This window comes from Camponotus floridanus, unplaced genomic scaffold (assembly GCF_003227725.1).
Source record: "Camponotus floridanus strain SB8 unplaced genomic scaffold, Cflo_v7.5 scaffold43, whole genome shotgun sequence".
Lineage (NCBI taxonomy): Eukaryota > Metazoa > Arthropoda > Insecta > Hymenoptera > Formicidae > Camponotus > Camponotus floridanus.
In genome coordinates, this window is record NW_020229581.1 from 1470396 (window position 1) to 1490984 (window position 20589).

The 20589-nt window shown below is 35.1% G+C and overlaps 2 protein-coding genes across 3 annotated transcripts in view; one reads left to right on the forward strand and one right to left on the reverse strand.

Annotated features, from left to right (window-relative positions):
* Nucleotides 1–260: 260 nt before the first annotated feature.
* The window catches only part of LOC105255286 (RING finger protein 17), a 136135-nt gene continuing 115806 nt past the window's right edge, over nucleotides 261–20589 (forward strand). Inside the window, exons 1-5 of one of the 2 annotated variants that reach the window (XM_011264473.3) lie at nucleotides 261–756; nucleotides 1512–1811; nucleotides 1901–1983; nucleotides 2061–2264; nucleotides 2348–2428. In XM_011264473.3, the coding sequence (XP_011262775.2) occupies nucleotides 624–756; nucleotides 1512–1811; nucleotides 1901–1983; nucleotides 2061–2264; nucleotides 2348–2428 (801 nt within the window). In that variant the 5' untranslated portion in view covers nucleotides 261–623. The other variant, XM_025411812.1, reaches the window with a different exon arrangement.
* The window catches only part of LOC112639026, a 34072-nt gene continuing 15816 nt past the window's right edge, over nucleotides 2334–20589 (reverse strand). The window contains exons 2-3 of the mRNA XM_025411814.1: nucleotides 3432–4912; nucleotides 2334–3228 (exon numbers count right to left, since the gene is read on the reverse strand). Of these exons, the coding sequence (XP_025267599.1) occupies nucleotides 2890–3228; nucleotides 3432–4912 (1820 nt within the window). The 3' untranslated portion in view covers nucleotides 2334–2889. The remainder of the gene's footprint in view (nucleotides 3229–3431; nucleotides 4913–20589) is intronic.

A 20589-nucleotide genomic window follows, 5' to 3' on the forward strand; every position in this document is an offset into this window, starting at 1 on the left:
TCGCTTGATTAATATTTAAAGAGTATTCATTTCACATTAATAAAATCAATCTAACAAATAAGTATAAGTAAAATATACCAGAAACAAAGCAGTATATAATAGAGATAAATATAAATATCTTGCACAATTAATCCTCTTTATTTAAAAAATTAACCATATTCTCGGATTAAAAAAAATATACTTCGATTCTCTCAAATAAATAAATTCAAATAAAAAATAAATGCGCGGCAAACGAAATAACGTGAGTTAAACGTGAAGTTTGTTGCTATATATGACGTCAGAGTTTGTCCGCCATATATTACACGTCTACAACATTCGCGATATAAAAGTGAGATTACTTTGTTATCCGATATAAACAAACTTTTGTAAACAGTTCCGAAGGACGGTGCTCGATTTCGACTCCGCGTACCAATACAATACGATCGGTCGAGTAAAAAAGACGAGGCAGGAGATAACGTAACTTGCGCAAGTGCTCATGGGTAGTGCGGCGATAGAGCGGCGATAGAGCAGTTGTTCAAACGTGTCGCGTCTCGTCGAGAACGCTCTGTATCTCGAAGGAACCGGCGTCGAGTGAGAGACAAGTCTTGAGTGGGATAAGTCGCGAGTTGGATCCATTTTCCGTGATGTATCCGTACATTAGGGACGTATCACGCGCGGAAGCGTCGAGGGTCAAATCGCCGCCCTCCTACAGTATTCCCAGCACGAGGTTAAAGAACGTCACCTGCGTTGCCTGTAAACACAAGTTCTACGTGCCAGGTAATTCCAGAGCCGGCTTTTCGCGTAACGCGACAATATGTGTACATGCATATATGTATGTATGTATACATATATCGATTCTTACGCCGGCATCACGGTTGAAAAAATACAACGCGTTGCCAAATTCGCGAGATCCTTCTCGTATGATGCGGTATGTATCGTGTACGATATATAAACAATACTAAAAGCGAAAGTAAAAATGATTGTTTTCGATATTACGAATCCGAACAGTGATCTTGAGGTTAGAATCCTTTGTGAGCATGACTTCTCTAAGGTGTTTTTTATAGTGAGAAACGCTTGTAAATCAAGAAGTACTTGTGTCGTTTTTGTATTTATTCAAGGCTTTAATGGAAAACATTTTTATTAGTTGATTAGAAAAATGTTTTATGTTTTATATACTACTTATGCTTTCCATTCGGTTTTATTTTACTTATATTTTCATACGTATTTTAAATGGGGAAGCTTTACTGTGATTATCATATTTCATAATAATAGAAGATTAATGTATGTTATCAGGCTAATCAGATATTTTATATATAATTACATTTTATATATCGTATAACTTTGTAATACAACTTTGATACAAATTGACATACATTTTTTCTACAGTCCTATTGTATTTTCTCAGTATTATTCTCATTATGTATGGAAAAAACGTACAACTTGGACATCTTATATTCTTATATTGTAAAATAGATTATAGTAAATAACTCGCATAGGACAAAATAGAAAGAGTTTTGTTAAAATTGTTACAGATTTATTAAAACTGAACAAGATAGCTTTACAAAAGGGAATTTATATACCTTTATTATTGGAATGTGGACATCCAATATGTAGTAAATGTGCCCAGATTGAGAAAAGTAAAAAAAGTTGCAAGTGTAATAATAAAAGTGTTGCTAGTGAAGACAATAGCAGTCAGGAATCCTTACTTCCATTGAATTTATATACACTAGGATTGATGGTTTCATCATGTAATCGTCCATTAGAAACTGACGATGAAGATTTTCTATTTTGTCATAGATTATCTACACAGTTACGTCAGATATCAAAGAAAGGTTAGGAAGTTAGCACATTATTACATGAAATGAATTAATTTTTGCGAATGAAAAAAGATAGAGATTTAATTTATTCTTTTTCCTTATAGGATGTTGCTATGAATGTGGAAATCAAGCTAATGTTAATTGTCCGCAATGTCTGGCTCTCTATTGTCATTGCTGTTACTCAAAAGTAAATTAATATACTTATATAAAAGAAATGTGTTTTTAATTAAATGTATCATATTTTGATTTTGTTCTACTTTGTAGATTCATGGAAGAGCACTGCAAAGTCACACACAGGTCCCGATATATGAAGGAGACCCCAATACTCCCGCTGCAATTTTGAATAGCTGTTCGCCAACATGTCACGAGACATTAAACTATTTTTGTAACGACTGTAATGTGGCTTGTTGTTCTAATTGCACTTTGCGCTCACACAAAATGCATGACTTTGTGGAATTATCAGAAAAGGTTAGTAGTAACATTATTTAAATTAAAAGAAATAATTATGCACTATTGTGATAAATCTAAATGTTGATGTGTTTTATTTACAGAACCAGACCCTATTACCCGAGTTTAATCAGGTTTACACAAACATCGAGGAGACGCTGCTGCGAGTTAGCCAGACAAAAAAGGTGAGTACTTATTTTTCTAAATATTTTTTTCGATAAAGAATCAAGAACTATAAAACGTATATACGTCAGTAATAAAAATAAATAAATTTAGGCCAAGTAGGCCAAAAGAAATAAAGCTCATAGAGACAGGCGAGCACTTTCGGTGATAAATAATACAATATGACTAGAGATAATAGAAGAAATACATAATATCATCAGCCATTTCATACCCGTAACAGATTGTAAGATAATCTTATTATAACTTATTATTTTTTCGCGCGAGGATGTTGTGTATGATCCTCTCTTTATCTCATTAAAATATATATAACTCTATTATATATATATTGCACTTTTCCGAAACTGCAAGCTCTTCGTCTTTGTAATCTTTATAGACTACGATTTTTGTTTTATAATGTATATATTATAATGGCAACGAGTCAGATATCGTACGTTACGATTAAATTATTTAACATTTTATACGTCTATTCTTCGTCATTCGATGTTTGCGATTTGCTTGCTTTATGCTTGCTTTTGTCCTCTTGCTGCTTCTTCAGTTTCTTTTCCTTCAGTTTTGCCTCCATTTCTTTGAATTTGAGTTCCAAGTATCGATCGACTTCCGGACCGGTAAAATCTTCAGGAAACTTGGGCATAATTGGCAAAATATATTTATACAATCGCTCGTTTAAAACGTATAATTGAGTAGTCGTTTCGCATTTTACATTGAACCACCAATCACAAGTCAATGCTATCTGACTGAATATCGTGCCGTTCGGACATAAAAACGACGATTTACCGCCATTAAGATCGCAGTAATGCCACACCTGAAAATGATATGTATATTATTATTAATTCGATATTTTAAATAATCGCAAATATAAACTTTAAAATAGCCGAAAAGGAGTGTATAAAGATTTCCAAGTTTAAAAAAAATTGAAAAAATATATTTTATAACCATTTCGTTTGAAAATTCCAAAATTTGAGGAACAAAAATATAAATAAATATTATGTTTCCGCGTATACTCACTTGACATCTAGTCGCTGGATCGCCGAAGAACCCTTTGTATCTTTGACTTTTACAAGAGAAATTAGTTTCGGGTATAATCGCGTACGTTGGATAATCGACATGGGGTTTTCCGCGTGTCGCACCGTATTTCAAGGATGTTTTCGGTTTTGGATGCGTAATTTCGTTGGGCGCCACGTGTTCCTGACTCACGGATGCTTCGGTAGAAATCGGCAAAGTGTACCGTTCGTCCTGTAGGACGTCGTCACTAAGATCTTCCGTGATCTCGTAGGTATGTTCGGTCGTATCAGGTCTGGGGGTTGGTCTGAATCCTTGCTGATTAGATTCATTCGAAATATCCTGAACATAAGGGATGTAATATTCCACCTTTTCATCTTTTATGTGATTTATATTATCTGATTGTAATTGTGGTGTCTTGAGCCGGACGTTATCGACGTTCGCTACCTTATATCGTTCGGGATCTTCGGTGATCAATAAAGGATTCGGAGTCGCCTGGAACCTCGTCTCGGTAATCACTTTTGGTCGCGTGTGTGTTTTCGGTTTATAATTAGTCAGTCTGGGCGGCGACAGTAACGGTTTCTGTGGCTGCGGCAAATTTTCCTGCCGCGAATTGTGCAGAATATTGATAATTTCTAAAAGGGTCTTGATACTGCTATCGATGTTGTCGTTGTTTAATATTTCTGGCAGTTGCTCGGTCAACTGAAAACTCTTGACTAAATTATTAATCACGTTCGGTTTTCGATAAATTTGCGAGGTGGATGACTGCTGCTGCACGTTCGGATGTATCGGTGGCGGGATGTATCTCAAACCTTCGTATTCTTTATTGGGGTAGCTAACGATGACGTTCGGTATCTTCGCCGTAACCTGATCGTAATCGTCCTGCGAGCTGCCAAGCAGCGGTTTCTTGATCAAGTGTTGCTCTCGCGCGGGAACGGGAGGTCGCAGGGGTCTCGCGGTAACGAAATATCGATTTTCCTGCAAGATCTGAGTGGAAGGCGTGGTAATCTCGGGATAAGTCTTTTCCACCCGATAGAGCTGATAAGACGGAGTGGAATATTCGGCATAGTTGATCTTGGCGCTATACTTGACCGGTGTAAAGTAGTCGTTGTCGCCTCCGATATTTCTAGGATCAAATTGCACAGATGGAACGAACTTCTTGTCTTGATCGGGTAAATTGACACGGTATTTATTTCCTCGCCTCGGCACGCCGCCGAGCCGGCTCAAAGGGTGCTGCTCCGGCGGCGAAAGTTTCCGGAGCAAGTTGATCGATGGATCCGTCGCGTAATTTTGCTCCAACGCAGTTTGGGCGTGCAAGTAGTTATTGGCGACATAGAAAGTCATGTACGGTATCAATCTCCGGTATCTCTCCTTGAATGTCGTTAGATTCATGTTCGCGAGTAGCTCTTCCTCGTCATTCTCGGAAATAGCGCTGGTCGTGTTCGACTTTGCCGGCTCCGATGTCGCCAAGCTTCGCATTAAGAGAACTGCAATCGTGAAAAGAAATCGCTTTATTATCTTTTTAACAAACTTTACAGAGCGATTTTTAATTTTATTTTACCCCGAGTGTTAAAAAAAAACAAGCGTGTTGCATATATATAATTAAATTAGATCTAGAAATTGGAATCAATCTCGCGAATTTGTTGCAAAACGGTAGTATAGTTATATTTTCGATGTGTCATCACAATTGTACGAACGACTACTCGTGAAAGAAGGCGAAGAGAAAATGAGAGATAACGCGATATATATGTGTATGTCTGAAACGTTCCGACAAAAACGAATCGTGGAAAGGGAGGAGGAGGTCGGTCGAGAGTTGAAAGTTGAGTCTGGCGATCAAGACGTAGAGCTGGCGAATCGGTACGTTTTTAGCGGTTGCATCGCTTGAACGTGCCAGAGCACGAATATACCCTCTATGCCACAGGAATACCGATATACGCGCACTCGTTGCCTTTATTCTATCTCGCTATCTTGTGGCACGTTCAAAAGCACTGGCCGGCTCTCCGAATATTTTCCTTCTAATTTAATTTCACCTGGCGAAGAGCGCGCAGAACCGTGCGTTACCTCGCACATTTTCGAGGACGAGGGAAGAGACTGAGATGGGATGGATCGCGCGATGGCTTTTCGAGGGGTCGATTAGAGATGTAGGTATTTCAGGTGCGAATATCGTAAAAAGGAATTCTTTCTATCTTATGCTCGTTTTATGTCGACCAACAATAATCAAAATTTGTTATTGATTTCTTATCTAATCGATCGTGCTTTCTATATTATTTGTGCTTATAAACTAATAGTTTGTGAAGAATTAAATTTTATATCTATATAAAATATTCTACAAACGCATGCCGCCCATTTATCCACGATATAGCGCGGTTTGTTCTCCCATGGGAGCAATTGCACCGTTATATATTTTAGTCTGTATTGTCTACGATTGTTTCTATTTAAATAATTTTATCATTGTTTATTTTTCTACCAGCAAAATTAATAATATTGAAAAAGTACTTACACTTTCTTAATATATTTAGTTTCTTTATTATATAAAATACACAATATAAAATTTTATACTTTGCGTAATAAGTATTTGGAATTAAATTATATTTGGTTCTCTTCTTCCCAAGAAATATCAATTTAAGTAAAATAATCATTTACAAATTTTTTAATTTATTCACGATATAAAATTTTATATTTTGTGATGCATATATGATAGTTTATTAAAATCATGAAAACCTGAAATTCTCGCGATTTGAAGATATATAAATTTTTAAAGAATCACAGTGTTAATTTTCCACGATACTTTGTACATCCATAAATATTCTTCGCACGCGCGAAACGCTTCGCGAATATATCCTCGTTCACTTTTCAATTTGCGAGCTCTCGTCACAACGTCCGGCTGGCGATATTGTAATATGAAAACGCGAAAGGAGAGTACAGGACAACCCCTGGAATAGCAAAGTATACAGTCCGAGTGTTGCTGGATATAAACCCGCCTCACTAAACTCGCCATGAATTTTTATAAACCGATTATTTAGCGTCGATGTAACAAAGTGCAGCGCGCCCGCTGAAAGAGCATCGCCGGCGCTTCGAGCCGACGATGCACATCAAAGGGTTGTGCGTTCTAACCGTATATTTCTCCCTCTCGCTCTTTTCTCTCTTTCCCTCTCCTTCTCCCTCCCTCTCTCGTTCTCTTTCTCTCTTCGTGAGTTACACACAGTTATATACACCGGCTCCAACCTGGAAATCCAATTCGATTCTGCATGAAATGAGTCTGGAAACTCTGTCCGCGTTGCGGTGCGACGCGAGCATGGCTCGGCGCGCTTTATTAATCCTATCAGCGCGAAACATGATAGAAAAATTCGCAAAGCGCAATCTCTAAGAGACTCTTGTCTCGAAAATTTTCAAGGCACGACGCGATGCAATATCATTCTGCGTATCTGGTATGTATAAAGAGACTCGATCGTGTGTCTTCGGAGATAAATTTTTCGCGCGAATCCGCCTCGAAATACTGCGTTTATTCCGAATCAAAGAAAATCTCTGTGTCTCGCCAAATATGATTTTATATGTCGCGTATCCGTTTAAAAAATTATTAAAAAATCCCTCCATGCATCGATCGCATTAAGGAATCAACATGAGGATACAGGTGAATTTCGATAACTTTTTTATTACAAAGATTAGATTTTTGTTTTTCCATACGATGGATCGTACGATGCCAAAGAGACCTTTCATTTTTGCCACAATAAAAATAATTATTCCTTAAATTAAATCTCAGTCAAATTCGATATCGTTTTTTCTTTCCAATTATTGTCGATGTATCTCTCAATCTTTTTTTCCTCTGCCTTTGTCTTCGCAACGATATCCGTTCGACTGGTGAAATTCTAACTCGAATTCGCGTCGCGCAACACCTATTGTATGTATAACGCGAAAGTACGACACGTTGGATGGGATGCCGTGTCGATCCATTGGTAACTTGATACGGAATATTAATTGGCAGGTATTGGTCTCCCGGATTACGTTATTTCGAACGTGCGTGACTTGGGAGCTTGACAGACGGAGGAAGAAAGATTATATATATATATATATATATATATATATATATATATACATATACATAGAGAGAATCACATAGATGCGTCCAGAATACAGACGTTGCTTTCGCCTCTAAAATTCGAAAATTTAATTACAAGTTCCTTCGAACATGGTATCTAATTAATTTCCGACGAGTTGGTAGCATTCATGTACGGAACGATACGAGATATCTGTCTGTTTTCGCGACGTGCGGTTCGGTGTAATAAACATACCGTATCCTCGCTCTCGTTTCTGCAGTACGCGACATTCGCAATGTAGAACACTGCATTCAGCAAAAACTAACTGCTACGAATAATTGATGCCGCTACGGGTGTGCGATGGACGGGAAACCCATCGTCGAAGCTCCCAATCGCGCGTGGCTGAAATTACTGCGTGCGTCACTTTATTTATTGCACAGACACGAGACGAAGGGCTTGCCGCGATACGAGCGGTGCAATATGTGCGGGAAAATAAAGCCATTTTTCATTCTTGGTCGCGAGGACGGAAATTCTTAATGAGTGAAATATCGCGATTGCCGCTCGATACCGGAAAAACATGGCGTGTTGCTGAGCTTTGAAAATCGGAACAGTTTCGAGAGGTTTTTACACGTATTATTGATCATTTGTCTTTCTATGGTATACCGTTGTATACAGTAATACAGTAATACTTTATTACTGTAATTCAGTATAATAATTAGAGAAATTTTAATATACAAAGAAGGAAATGTATGAAAAACGTAGAAAACTTGTTTTATTTATTATATTCATTGATTAAATGCTTAATTTAAGTTATTTATTTCTATTTATGTTTTGTATATGTAGATTTTAATAATTTTTAAAGAATATCTCACACATGTATTCCAAATTTTTATATATTTCTATAAAAAAATTTGTAGGATATATATTAAAGGTTTATAAATCACTCATCCTTGTAGTGGTAGATTGTTAATTAATTTAGAACAAATTAACTAATTAGAACACATTTTCTTCTTAGCGAAAATATCGAAGGAAATTATTTATTACAAGTTTTCAATATTTACATCATATATATTAAAAGAATTTAATTTTGGAATTCTTTATATAAGATTATTTGTTACTAAAAATTACTTGTTATTAAATATTATATATAATGATTAATATATTTCGTATTCACTATTTTTGCATCGAGATTATTAGCAATATTATGTGTTGCTATCGATGCATATTTTGACTATCTAAAATTACAAGCAAAGCGAAAGGAAATGCGTGTTTTTTTTCTTGCGATATGACACACACGTAACGTAATTACACGCATGCAATGCTGAAGCAAAATCGCGATAAGGTCTCGGTCATTTCGCAAAATTGTCGATAAACATGATTGGCATATGGCACGTATATAATGCTGCCAAAATGAATGAAAATAAAGAACAAAACTATAGCCGAACATTAGAGAAAAATCTATGAAATAATGCATTAAAAAATACCAATGAGTAGATTATTCTCAAGAAAATTAAATAAATTTCCGCTTGATTCAAATAAATCTGTATTCAGTTAACTTGTATTCAGTTAATTTGTAGAAGAGTTTAAGGATAAAGAATAGATATAATATGATGAAATTTCAATATATACATGACACACGTATCTGCACATAGCAATCTGTTAAAATTTTGAATATTTTATAAAATACATTATTATTATATATAACAATCTTTGAATTTAAATTTTTATTCAATTTTAATTATATTTTTATCATCAATTTTATCTACAATGATTTAATTCCTAATCGAATGTTCGACTACTCTATTGTGTTCTAGTCATAAAAGCATATGATAATATACATATACACACATATATAATGCGAAAAAATATTTTATTCTTATTAATTGGATGATATTTTCCTACTTTTACATTGTTCGTATCTTGTGTCACATACAGGAGTGAATTTCTCGTCGGAGAAATTCTCTAAAATATCACGGAATTTGCATTCGAACTTGACGCGTACCCCGTCCTAGTTGCGGACTACGTTCCTGCGTTTACGGTTGACCTGTCTCAAGCTTTCCGATAATTTCCAGAAAGATGCGGGCGTGCCGCGCGAATTTTGTATGTCGTTTAATTAAAGCCGGAAAATGAGCCGCGTAATGACACTCGCGCGCGCACGAGGGCTTGTTGCGTTTCGATGCCACAGACCACCACCCAGCCTTGCTTGTTCGGATGTAAACAGGGCAGACCGAGGCCGAGGTCGACCGAGCGATTCGACCGGAGAATTTGTGCGAATGCAAATGCTCGCCGGCATCCCTCTACTTTGTTGCATTGCACTGAGGTTAGTTGTAACGTTACTGAATCTTAAGGGGATACAAACCGGTGAAATTGGATGGAACAAGAACATCCAGAAATGTAAGTTAGCTAAAATGAAGGCATGTGTATATGTGTATATATAATATATATATGTGTATTATTTCGATATCTTGTTCGAGATCTCGCCCTGAAAATACCAAGGAATGATCTTTGCCATGCGGACTATAACACTTGCACATTGGATGTTAAAAAAATTTTGAAGGAAAATTTTGAAGCTTTATCTGACCCTTTACAAGTTCTCATATTAATTTCCCGCATTTTTATCGACCTCTTGTGATTTTTATTCAATATTAGAAAAATGAAGCAATTCTATATTCATCTATTTCATACAGTCTGCGCTTTTTTTTTGAGTTTGCAAAATTTTAGAAAGGAAGATAGTTTCATTTTTGAGTACGATACGAATAGTAGTAAAGATTGCAGAGGCTGCATCTGTTTTGCGACATCACATCATTATTGACATAATAGTTCTCGCGATTGCTGTTTGATTCATCATTCCACGTACCTCTTTGGCGGATTGCAATCGGCTCGATTAGTTCGGTCAAAATCATATTATACGGACAACGGTTAAATAGAAACTACAGAGTCTCCTATCGGAAATGATAGTCAATAAGCGCTCTAGCTCCAATAGTTTAGCGGAAAATGTGCAAGCGTTCAACGTCAATAGATAATCAATCTGTTTCGGTTACAGTAGTCACAGCGTTCTCACGCGATCGAGTGATCGATCCAATAATAATATTTCCTGTTTCTAACTTTAGTCTCAATCACAGGCAACTTTCCGTAACTTTCTCCTTTTCATATTAGATTAAGATTTGAAATTCAATATATATTTCAAGAAGCCAATGATTCATTGAGGAAAATTTAGATGCCCTTAAGCTATTCTTAATTTGCAAGATACTCATATTTAATCGAGAAACGATGTCGTAAAAATTTAAGTTTGCTTTCGCTTTGAATAAGACGAAACGAATTTATAGCTTTAATAAAATAGAAGAATTTAGGCTTTCGAAAGAAAAGTATGTCATATTGAAAAGAAGGGAATATATATATGCATTTTATTATTATCATATATTTGTGCGCCTTCAATATCTTGTATTAATTCTGGGTTTGCATTGTCTGTCGATACAATCGCACAAAATCAATCGATTCAGGGGAACTGTCGTATTCTCCCCTCGAGGATCGCGTTCAAAGACTGGCTCACTGTAGCGTTACAAATGCAACAACCCCGAAGAATAACAATGGGTAGTATGTGTCGCTAATAAATTCCGCGAATGGCTGTGTGCACGTTTACATTGGATATAAACCGCGACAGGATATCCGTGAATGACCGCAGGTTGGCGCATTAAATTCATTAGCTCAAGTCTGCCTGAAAATCCTTGTGTTTATCGAGACATAAAGGAAACGTTTCGCTAAACATCACGGCATTTTCAGGAGGGAATTCGATAACCAGCAGTTTCATTGCATCGATAGAGATGGCGCCAAATATATGGAGATTGTTCGTATTGCATTTTATTGTGTGAAAAAATTCAATTCGACAATAAAATCCGCATAGCGGATAGAATTTCATAAATCACTTTTCAACGCGATTCAAAGTATGTGTCGTTGACATGATTTAGAAATGAAAAAATTTTATAATTAAAAATTTAATGAATTTACGTATGTGTTAATTTTTAGAAGCTAAAAAATTCATTAGAATGCAACAATCTGAAAGTTTTAAGTAAAATGGCAATTTTATACTGTTTTTTTAAATTTAAAATATAAACATTTTTTCCTCTCTTTAATTCTCTATCATTTCTAAGAATTCATTTTTATATATGGATCATTGAAAACGTTTCATTTTTATATATGGATCATTGAAAACGTTTTCATTTATATACAATACTGTTAATTTCGTATTTTTAATTGTACCGTAATTGAATAGAAAAATCAACGATTCGTAATATTGTTTAAATTCACCGAAACGTAGAATCATCCACTGTATCCGCAACCACAATTATTCAGATTTTCGACCAACTTGTTCATTTGGTCGAATAATTTCAACTATTCGGTCCAAGTGTTCCGTAAATTTAAATCGATTTCGCGCGTTCAATCTTATTGGCCGTAGCTCTGATATAAAATTCCTTCTAAAATATTTAATAATACAATAAAGCGGCGTACGCGAGAGATGATTGCGCGGTCTTTTTTGTAGAATAATTTTTTTTTCTTTTCGATGAAAAAAATGCTTGTTCGCGAAATTTTCTTTTATCAAGGAACGATTTTCCATATATGCATGCTATCGTCATAATTAATGCGAACGTTTCATAATAAACGCGAATACTAATCATCAAATACTGATTGTCTTTTATTATTGTGGATATAATTATTTTCTCGAGGGACTGTGTGCGGAGAAATAGCGGAAATAGGAATGCGGTCATTCGGATAATACCTATTTAATTAACAGTACATCATCAAGCTGAGCGCAGATATCGCTCTTTTCACAAGAATCAAATTAAATTTGCGGCAAAGCCCGTATAAATCGTATTAAACTTTCGGTTGTCATTTTTCACTCTGTCGAATATTTCCAATTCGTATCTATGGTATATGTCCTATTCTCTTAATCCTTCCTGATCATGGTGCTTCGACAGTTCCACTCCATCGATCCTTTGATTTGCCATGAACGTTGAACAAACCATGATACTCTTCGTCTGTCAGAATGCTTTGAAAGTCATTTCCATATTGCATTCGCCAAAGAACTCGCGTTATGAGATAATTCTACTACTTTGACATTAAAAGGATAAACCGTGCAAAAGTGATTTTTTACGATTTAGTAACGAAAAATTAGGATAATCAAATTTTTTCCGTGTAAAAAAAATTGTCTGGGAAATTCCCAATCTTGCATATCTAGGATTCTTGCTTTTTATTGATACGCATCATAAATATATTAGTACTCTATTTTTTTAACAATTTGTTCGTTTCATCGAAACACGAATAAATTTATTACTCCATAAGCGAAACTTTACGTTTCGAAGGAACTAGTGCGAATAGGGAGGAACATGCTTCTCGACATATCGGGATATCAGGAGCATTTCACCGGAACTCCTTACACTTGAGCGAAGTTTCCATTTCGACCCGAGTCGACGCTTCGAGCGTTGAAATTACAAACACAACGACGACGGCTTGTCCGCTCTCATTACAATCTTCCAGGTGACTTTCGCGTCGCGCAGTCGGATCCCTAACAATATTAACACTCGAGATGCGGTCTGTTTCCGGTTACCGAAAGACGGAAGCATCCGTTTCTCGTGTTTGCCGTCGACGTCGAGACTAATGTAATCATTTTGAAGTTAAAATTGCATTATTGGGCAGTACATAATATCTGCTAACTTGTTGTCCAGTTGCTAAACGATAGAGTAAGATGAACGAAATTAAATTAACAAAGTATGCATTGACTTAATTAGGAAAAATCACAAATAAGCTAATATAGCAAGATATAAACAAAACGTCGACGACTTTCCGAATTGTGTTTTCATCATTGCACTATTTAATCTTTAATCCTGTTTATTATTAACTTTCAAGTTTTCAAATTTCATATTAGATCGCACTGTGGCAGTATTTTTTATATATTTACGTAATACGTTATTACACTCGCATATGTATATTAGATTATTAAGCCGGTCGTTCAAGCATGCATATAGAAGAAATTTTTTCAGACTTCATCGAATAACGTTTTATGCATCGGAACAAATCCGGCACGATATAGCAATGGCATGGGAGAGAATAATCCGCGCGCGCCATGTATTTTTCGATATTTCGCAACATCGTCGTGAATCGAACGTAAAAGCCCATCGCAATTAATCTTTATTAATGCATCCGGCCTTCTCTCCTCTTTCCAGTAAATCTACCGGCGACTAAATTACATCAACGCATTCTCTACGCTCCTTTTCCCAGGCGTGCGAGACGAAACGAGAGCTAAATTGGTCAACGCAATTACAAGTATGAAAAAATATACATATAACGGATTAACCGTCTTGATTATCCAACATATCCCTGTCCGATTTATTACCGTAAGTAATTAAAGACACTCTCACGCTCTCGGAGCGATTGCGTATTCGTTAAGTAAGAAAATGAGAAAAGGCCACGCACGTGACTTTTCAGACAAATAAATCAATTCTTGAATTACATTCCGTCGTCAAGCTTGCCATTTCGTCATTCTGCCGAAATATTTTTTTTTGCATAATTGTCACGCGTACGCGAGTTTCGTTTTCGGATTACGCGGGAAAAGTCGATTATGTAACAAAGTTATCTACTCTCCAACTTTCGATCACAGCATGTTCATAATTTCATATTGTTCAAATCCGAGCACGTCGAGTCAGCTCTCGTCGTGCGTCTCGCGAGAATTGACAGTCACCCTCGATCTATTTGCCTCGCGATGAGACAACAAACGGGGAACAGAACGACCCGTGCTGCCCCGATCGCACATATCCGGACATAGCCGATATTCGATGACAGCAGCCGGAACTGAAAGCTCTGCGGAGAAATCGCAACGCGGAGTAACGAAAGTTCGGAGCACGCGGCCGACACCTGTTTGAAATTCGATAGGCGAGCAACCGTAAGGGAATTGACTAACTTTGTAAGCTAGATATACACATATCCTATAGTTTCATCCTTCCCTATCTTCTCTTCCTCTCTCCCTCTCTCTCTCTCTCTCTATCTCAAAAAGCTTCTATATATGTACGCGCGACACCCCTTCCTGCGCGCATTGATTATTAATTCAAAGTCGCACGCGGGAATTTCTCTCCCCCTGCCCTTTTCTCTTCTGCGCGACTCGCGTCGCGTTGCATCTCGCTCGCTCATCTTCGATTTCTCGCATTTCCTTTATTTATCCGACTACATCTCGATTACGCGCTCTCGATGTACCGCAATACCTGCTCCGCCTCGACGTGCTCTCGAAATCCCCAGACCGAATATTACGCTAAGCACATTAGTCGTCGTCTCTCGGTTGTGATTATGCGAACTTTGTCCCACCGACACTCGTATATATCGGTTATGGTTGGCATGCACTAGAGATGAAAGGCTATACATCGACAACAACGGACCACACGATAAGGCAATAAATGATAGAAAAAAGGAAACAAAGAAAGAAATTGTAGTCTTTTGCGACGGGCATTGTCGACTATTTTTTCTGTCAATTTTCATGATTTCATTTGCAAGTTATTTCACTGCGCGAAAAATAGCTCGCGGTATATTAAATATTAAATATTAAATATTCAACAATGAAAATTTGATCGATTTTCGGTATTGCATTCATTCGCTTTGCTATGAAACGTAATGCGGGGGAAAAAAAAGAGAAAAAATAGAGAATTTGAGCGGGATTTTTTTATATTTTTTAGTATCGCATGCATGCACGAAATTAATAGAGAAAACTTGAATGTTTACTTTATTACTTAAACCTTAAATGTATCAGAGTAGATAAATAATTATGTGTAAAAGAAATGTAGGACATCTATATGTACTTTTACTGCTATTCAGATAATAATAAAAAATCAATCTTGTCTTTTAGAAAATATTTAAATTTGATTGGCATACAATGTTTACTTTGTATATTTCTATTTTCTGTTTGTAAGAACTAGTATTTAACGACTTTTAATTATGAACTGGAATAAAACTGCTACCATTTTCTTTTCATTCCAATTGCTTTATTTTTCATTTTTAAGCTCTTATTACATCATATTCAAGATTGGTTTAGTAGTATCAATTTATCTATAACATCCACAATATAAGAGAGACATATGTATAACATTCATATGCAGAAGAGAGACTAAATAAAAGGTTTTCAATTATAAAGATCCGGTCGATGCAATAATTAACACATAGCGCGGCAATATGCAAATTGTATGAACACGATGACTAATTTACGGGGACCTGTCTTTAATAATTTATAATACCATTAAATGTCCCGCGTAATCTTTGTTCTTTGCTAGGATTTCAATTAATCACGATATTAATTATACATAGGAATTATGTGAATATTGATGATTTTGATTATATAACATGTTTCACGATAAAATTAGATTTGAAATCCCGTATCTATTGCGTTATCAAATTATATGAAATTTTGCCCATGTGCTAATAAATGCTATTAAATTCACGACAAATATTTCGACGTGTTGATTTATGAGATAAACCGAATATTCTTTTATCTGAATGTTGAAGAATTAGGATTGGTCGAAAGTTTTGCGAATGAAAAAAAATGATAATAACAAGAAAGTAAAAATGTAAAAATAATTCAAATGATACAAATAAAAAAAGAAGGCTAAGGAACCAAAGACACAGGTAATGATGATACTAATAATATATTATGATAGAAATTTTGTAGAGTTATTTATCTTACATACAATAAGAAGTGCGCAAAAATATGTGTTTAAATTGTACTGTCGACGATATTTCGACTCTGCTCTAGGGTCTTTTCAAAGTCAAATAGGAGAAACATAATATTATTCGAAACATTGTCGACAGTACAATTTAAACATATATCTTTGCGCTTCTTATTGTATGTAAAATAAATAACTTTACAAAATTTCTATCATAATATATTATTTCGCACTCTCGTCTTTGGTTCCTTAACCTTCTTTTGCTTCTTAAATGATAATAAATTTGTTATTATTGTCCCGAACTTTATTCAATGGAATAAACTGGCAAAAACTATGGCTAATATGTGTAACAAAAATATATTTGTATAACTTTGTACCAAAATGTATTTTTGTTTTAATTAAGAAAATCATATTAATCATTATAGTTTAAAAAATAAAATTATAATATAATAATAATTAACTCTTTAAAACTCAAATTAATATACGTGAAATATATTTTTAAAACAAAAATTTTGGAGATATAAATGTTATTAAATTTTTTGTTTAATAGGAAAAATGTAATAGTAATAGAATTAAATATTCTTATCTATATGGATCTAGTTTGTGTTCAACATATTGTAGCATAAAACTAATAGCAAATTTGATTGAATGTATCAGTACGCATTGAAAAACATTAAAGGTTATCATATATAAATTTACAATAGCATAAGTAATTAAGCAGAATAATTAATACTACAAATTATTATTATATATGTATTATTATTCAATGCGAATAATGATAATAATAACTCGCAAAATTAATAACTATTTAAGTTATTTATGCTATTGTAAATATGTACGATAGCCTTTAATGTGCACCAGTGCGCACTAGTGCATCCGACTAAATTCGCTATAATTTATTTGCTTATCGATTTTTAATTTATTACGGATTTTAGATAAAATTTAAATTAGAAGACTCTCTATCAGTTAATGATTAAAAAAATTGATAAATAAAAAAATTTTTATTTATTTTAATATTTTTAATAGAAGTCTAAGTTTTACCACAGTTTTTTCCAGATAATATCTATTTTTATTACTGGTATAGATATTATTCAAAAAAGAATTTAAAAAATGTAGAAATTTCAATGAAGAATCCCCATTTTCTTAAAGTTTTCCATATTTTCAGAAAATTTTTTATTTTTTTCTCAGAATATTTCAATTATATATATATATGTATATGTACATATATATATGTATGTTTGTGTGTTTGTTTGTTTGTTCGATTTTATCTGTCCTTTATGCATATGGAACTACAAAAGTTTCCTTTGGTTGTCACATGTTAATCGAATAACATTCACCTCTAACATAAATATAGCGCGCGGCGTGTCGAGAAAGTCGAAACGTTCGCGTCGTCTCGTTACTTTATCATTTATGGGTGTAACACACAAGCTACGGAGAAAGTGACGACCAGTTTGTGTACGGTCTTGGTTCGTAGATTTTGCGGCAGCCGTCGAATCGCGTCGGTTTTTCCAACGAGCTATTTTTCCTCCTGAGCCGCTTGATCTTTACGACGATAGACAACGGTGAACGCGTTTGATTATATCACTTCCTCGTCGTTTATTTTTTTTTCTTCCGATATTATATCGCTTTATCGTTCATATAAATACGGCGTATAATTCGCTCATATTTTTTCCAACGCAAAATCGTGGATTCTTAGGGACAATTAAAAAAATCGATAATCTGAAATTAAAACACGATTCGAAGATTTAAATATTGAGATAGCCAAGAATGTAAAATTCCAACTACATACACTTGCCATTATTATTTACGCGTGTTTTCTATACTTGGAGCTTCACTCGGCTTGTACCCACCAATTAATTGTACCCACATACCTGGGTCGCTAATTAGCAACTAAACCTCTCCTTGCTATCCTCCAGCTCGTTATCCATTCTCATAATCCCCCTCCTCTCCCCTCGAGTTGTCGCTCTTTATTATTTTTCTGCACCTTACTGAGTGAATCTCTTTGCTGTTAATCCCTGTACGCAACTTTGCGTTTTCGCTTTAAAACTTCGCTGTCCTCGCGAAAAGAAACGAAAAATGTTGTATTCGTTTCGCTACAATTAAAAAATAAAAACGCGAAAAATAACATACCTAATATCATGAATTCAATGAACTCTCTTTTAGAAACTATTTTCTTCAGATTTTTGCGATAATTTGTATTTGTACTTTTTTTGCAGGAATTTTTTTAAAAGAGTTTCTTTCAATCATGTACTAATATGGACACGCTTTGTTCTTTGATAAATTTTACCGATGCCCGTCGTCGCGCATCGTTTGCTTGCCCGATAAATTTGATTCGCTAGCGGGAAGAGACGGCATCCGAGCGAGTGCGTTTGAAGCGTTCGAGTCACGTAGATCGTCTGTAGATCTACGTGAGATTGCCGGTGCAATTTCTTGTGCCCTGTCGAATTCGTCCGTTTCTTTCTTTCTCTCTCCTCCTCGTTAATAAAAAAATGTAAATTTTTGTTTCCGCGTTTTCTGGCGGAAGTTATTATATATACTCGATATAAAAATCGGTATAAAAGTACCGGTCTCTCGTAATGAATCAAATTGGCATGCATAGCGCGTCCATATGAAAGTCGCATAGTCCGAGCCGGGTACACGTCATGAAAAAAACACGCGTCTCTCTCGTCGCGTCGAGTGCATATCTATTTGAGGATGGATCGAATGCGTGAAAAATTACGTTACCGCATTTCGTCTATCACCTTGACAAGCGTACGTGCGCCTCTCGCCGGAATTAACGTTCTTCTGCTCACACGCTCCACGGAATATAAACATCATCGAGCCCCAGGAATTTTATTGCGTTACATTGGATTCGCGTTTTCATATTTTCAAATATTGAATTATATTTATAATTAATATTTGCATACAGGCGTTTATTTATTCAATTTATTTATTTCATAAATAGAGGAAATGATATGGAATTCAAACAATTTGTCAAAGTTATTAACAAAAACTTAATTACGAACGATAAAAAAAGAGGCTGGCAATCAGTATCAGAGAAATTCAAATAATGTGAGCAACATTTTCCAAAACGAAAATTTAACACTTAACATGCCCTGAAATTTCATATCGCGTCGTCTAAATAAATATCGTTTCTTTTAGGAAACAAAGAGCTTGTATAGAAGAAAAAAAGATAGATGATCACCAGTTTGATGTGTCTAAAAAAAAAAAGTTGAAATGATCTAGAAAGAATTACGCATATAATTATGTAGATATACATATATTTGTATATCTACTATAAATACTCTATTTTCGAAATAACTGTGAATTATTTCTGAGTGATCGTGTAGTCTTTATTCTTCAAAAAAATTTATTTTCTATTATTATTTCTGAGAATCTAAAAACAATAGAATCACTTCAATCCAGATTCTGTGTGATTACCTCAAAGACTTCATTCTTGATAATTTTTAATTTCATCATATTGGCTTTTATATAAAATATATTTTTGAGAAAGTGTGATTTTTTTAAAATGATAGATTTAATAAAAAGTTGCTATGGGATATCTGGCAATGTTATTATATTAATAATATAATGTCGATTTTTTTGAAATTATGGATTATTTATGATTAATTTTTCCATATACTTTGCTGAAAACTACAACGATGTGATATTCATCTACTGTTTTTTTTTCCTTTGTCGCCGCGTTATCCGTGTTATTCGCATAGCTGGTTGTGTATATACATGAAACTTTTGCTAAACCGAGCCCGCGGCAGAAAAGTGTAATGAAATATGAACTCGGGATCGGAGTTGATACGCGCGATGGCAGGAGTATCATGATTCCGCTGTAATGCATTTGCGTAATTGTGAACCACGGGAAAAAGAAAATGCGGAAAATATTAGCCGTATCACACCGAACTTCTCCACACTGGCGGATTTTATCAACGAAATGCTGCGCGACATTGCGCCGCCGGCCTGGGAGGAACTTTCGCAATTAGCAGTATAACATTGGTAGTCGTATAATTATATTAAAACGGTACACGACGGCAATTAATTATACCGTCGGTTTTGTATTAGGAATTCACCATAAACTAACTCAACCGACAATTAGTTAGTTTGCTGCTTGTTTTCGTGGCGCAATACGAGAGCTAATCTCTATTTACTCTGTCTTTATTCAGAATTTCCATTTCTTTGTCTTCTAAAATGTGACAGTAGATCGCAATTGATAATTCCATTTTTAGTTCGGCGATAAATAAATAAAAAATCAACTTATTATTAGTATTTTGCTAAAAATCTCCAACGAGATTCGCAAAATCGTGCCGTAGCTCGAAAAATTATTACTGCAAATCGCGTGATCTGCTCGAAGATAATTCGATACGCAAAAGGCGATGATTAAAATATTAAATAACAGGCATCAATAAAATTTCGTGCGATCATAAAATTATTTAGATTCGAGAG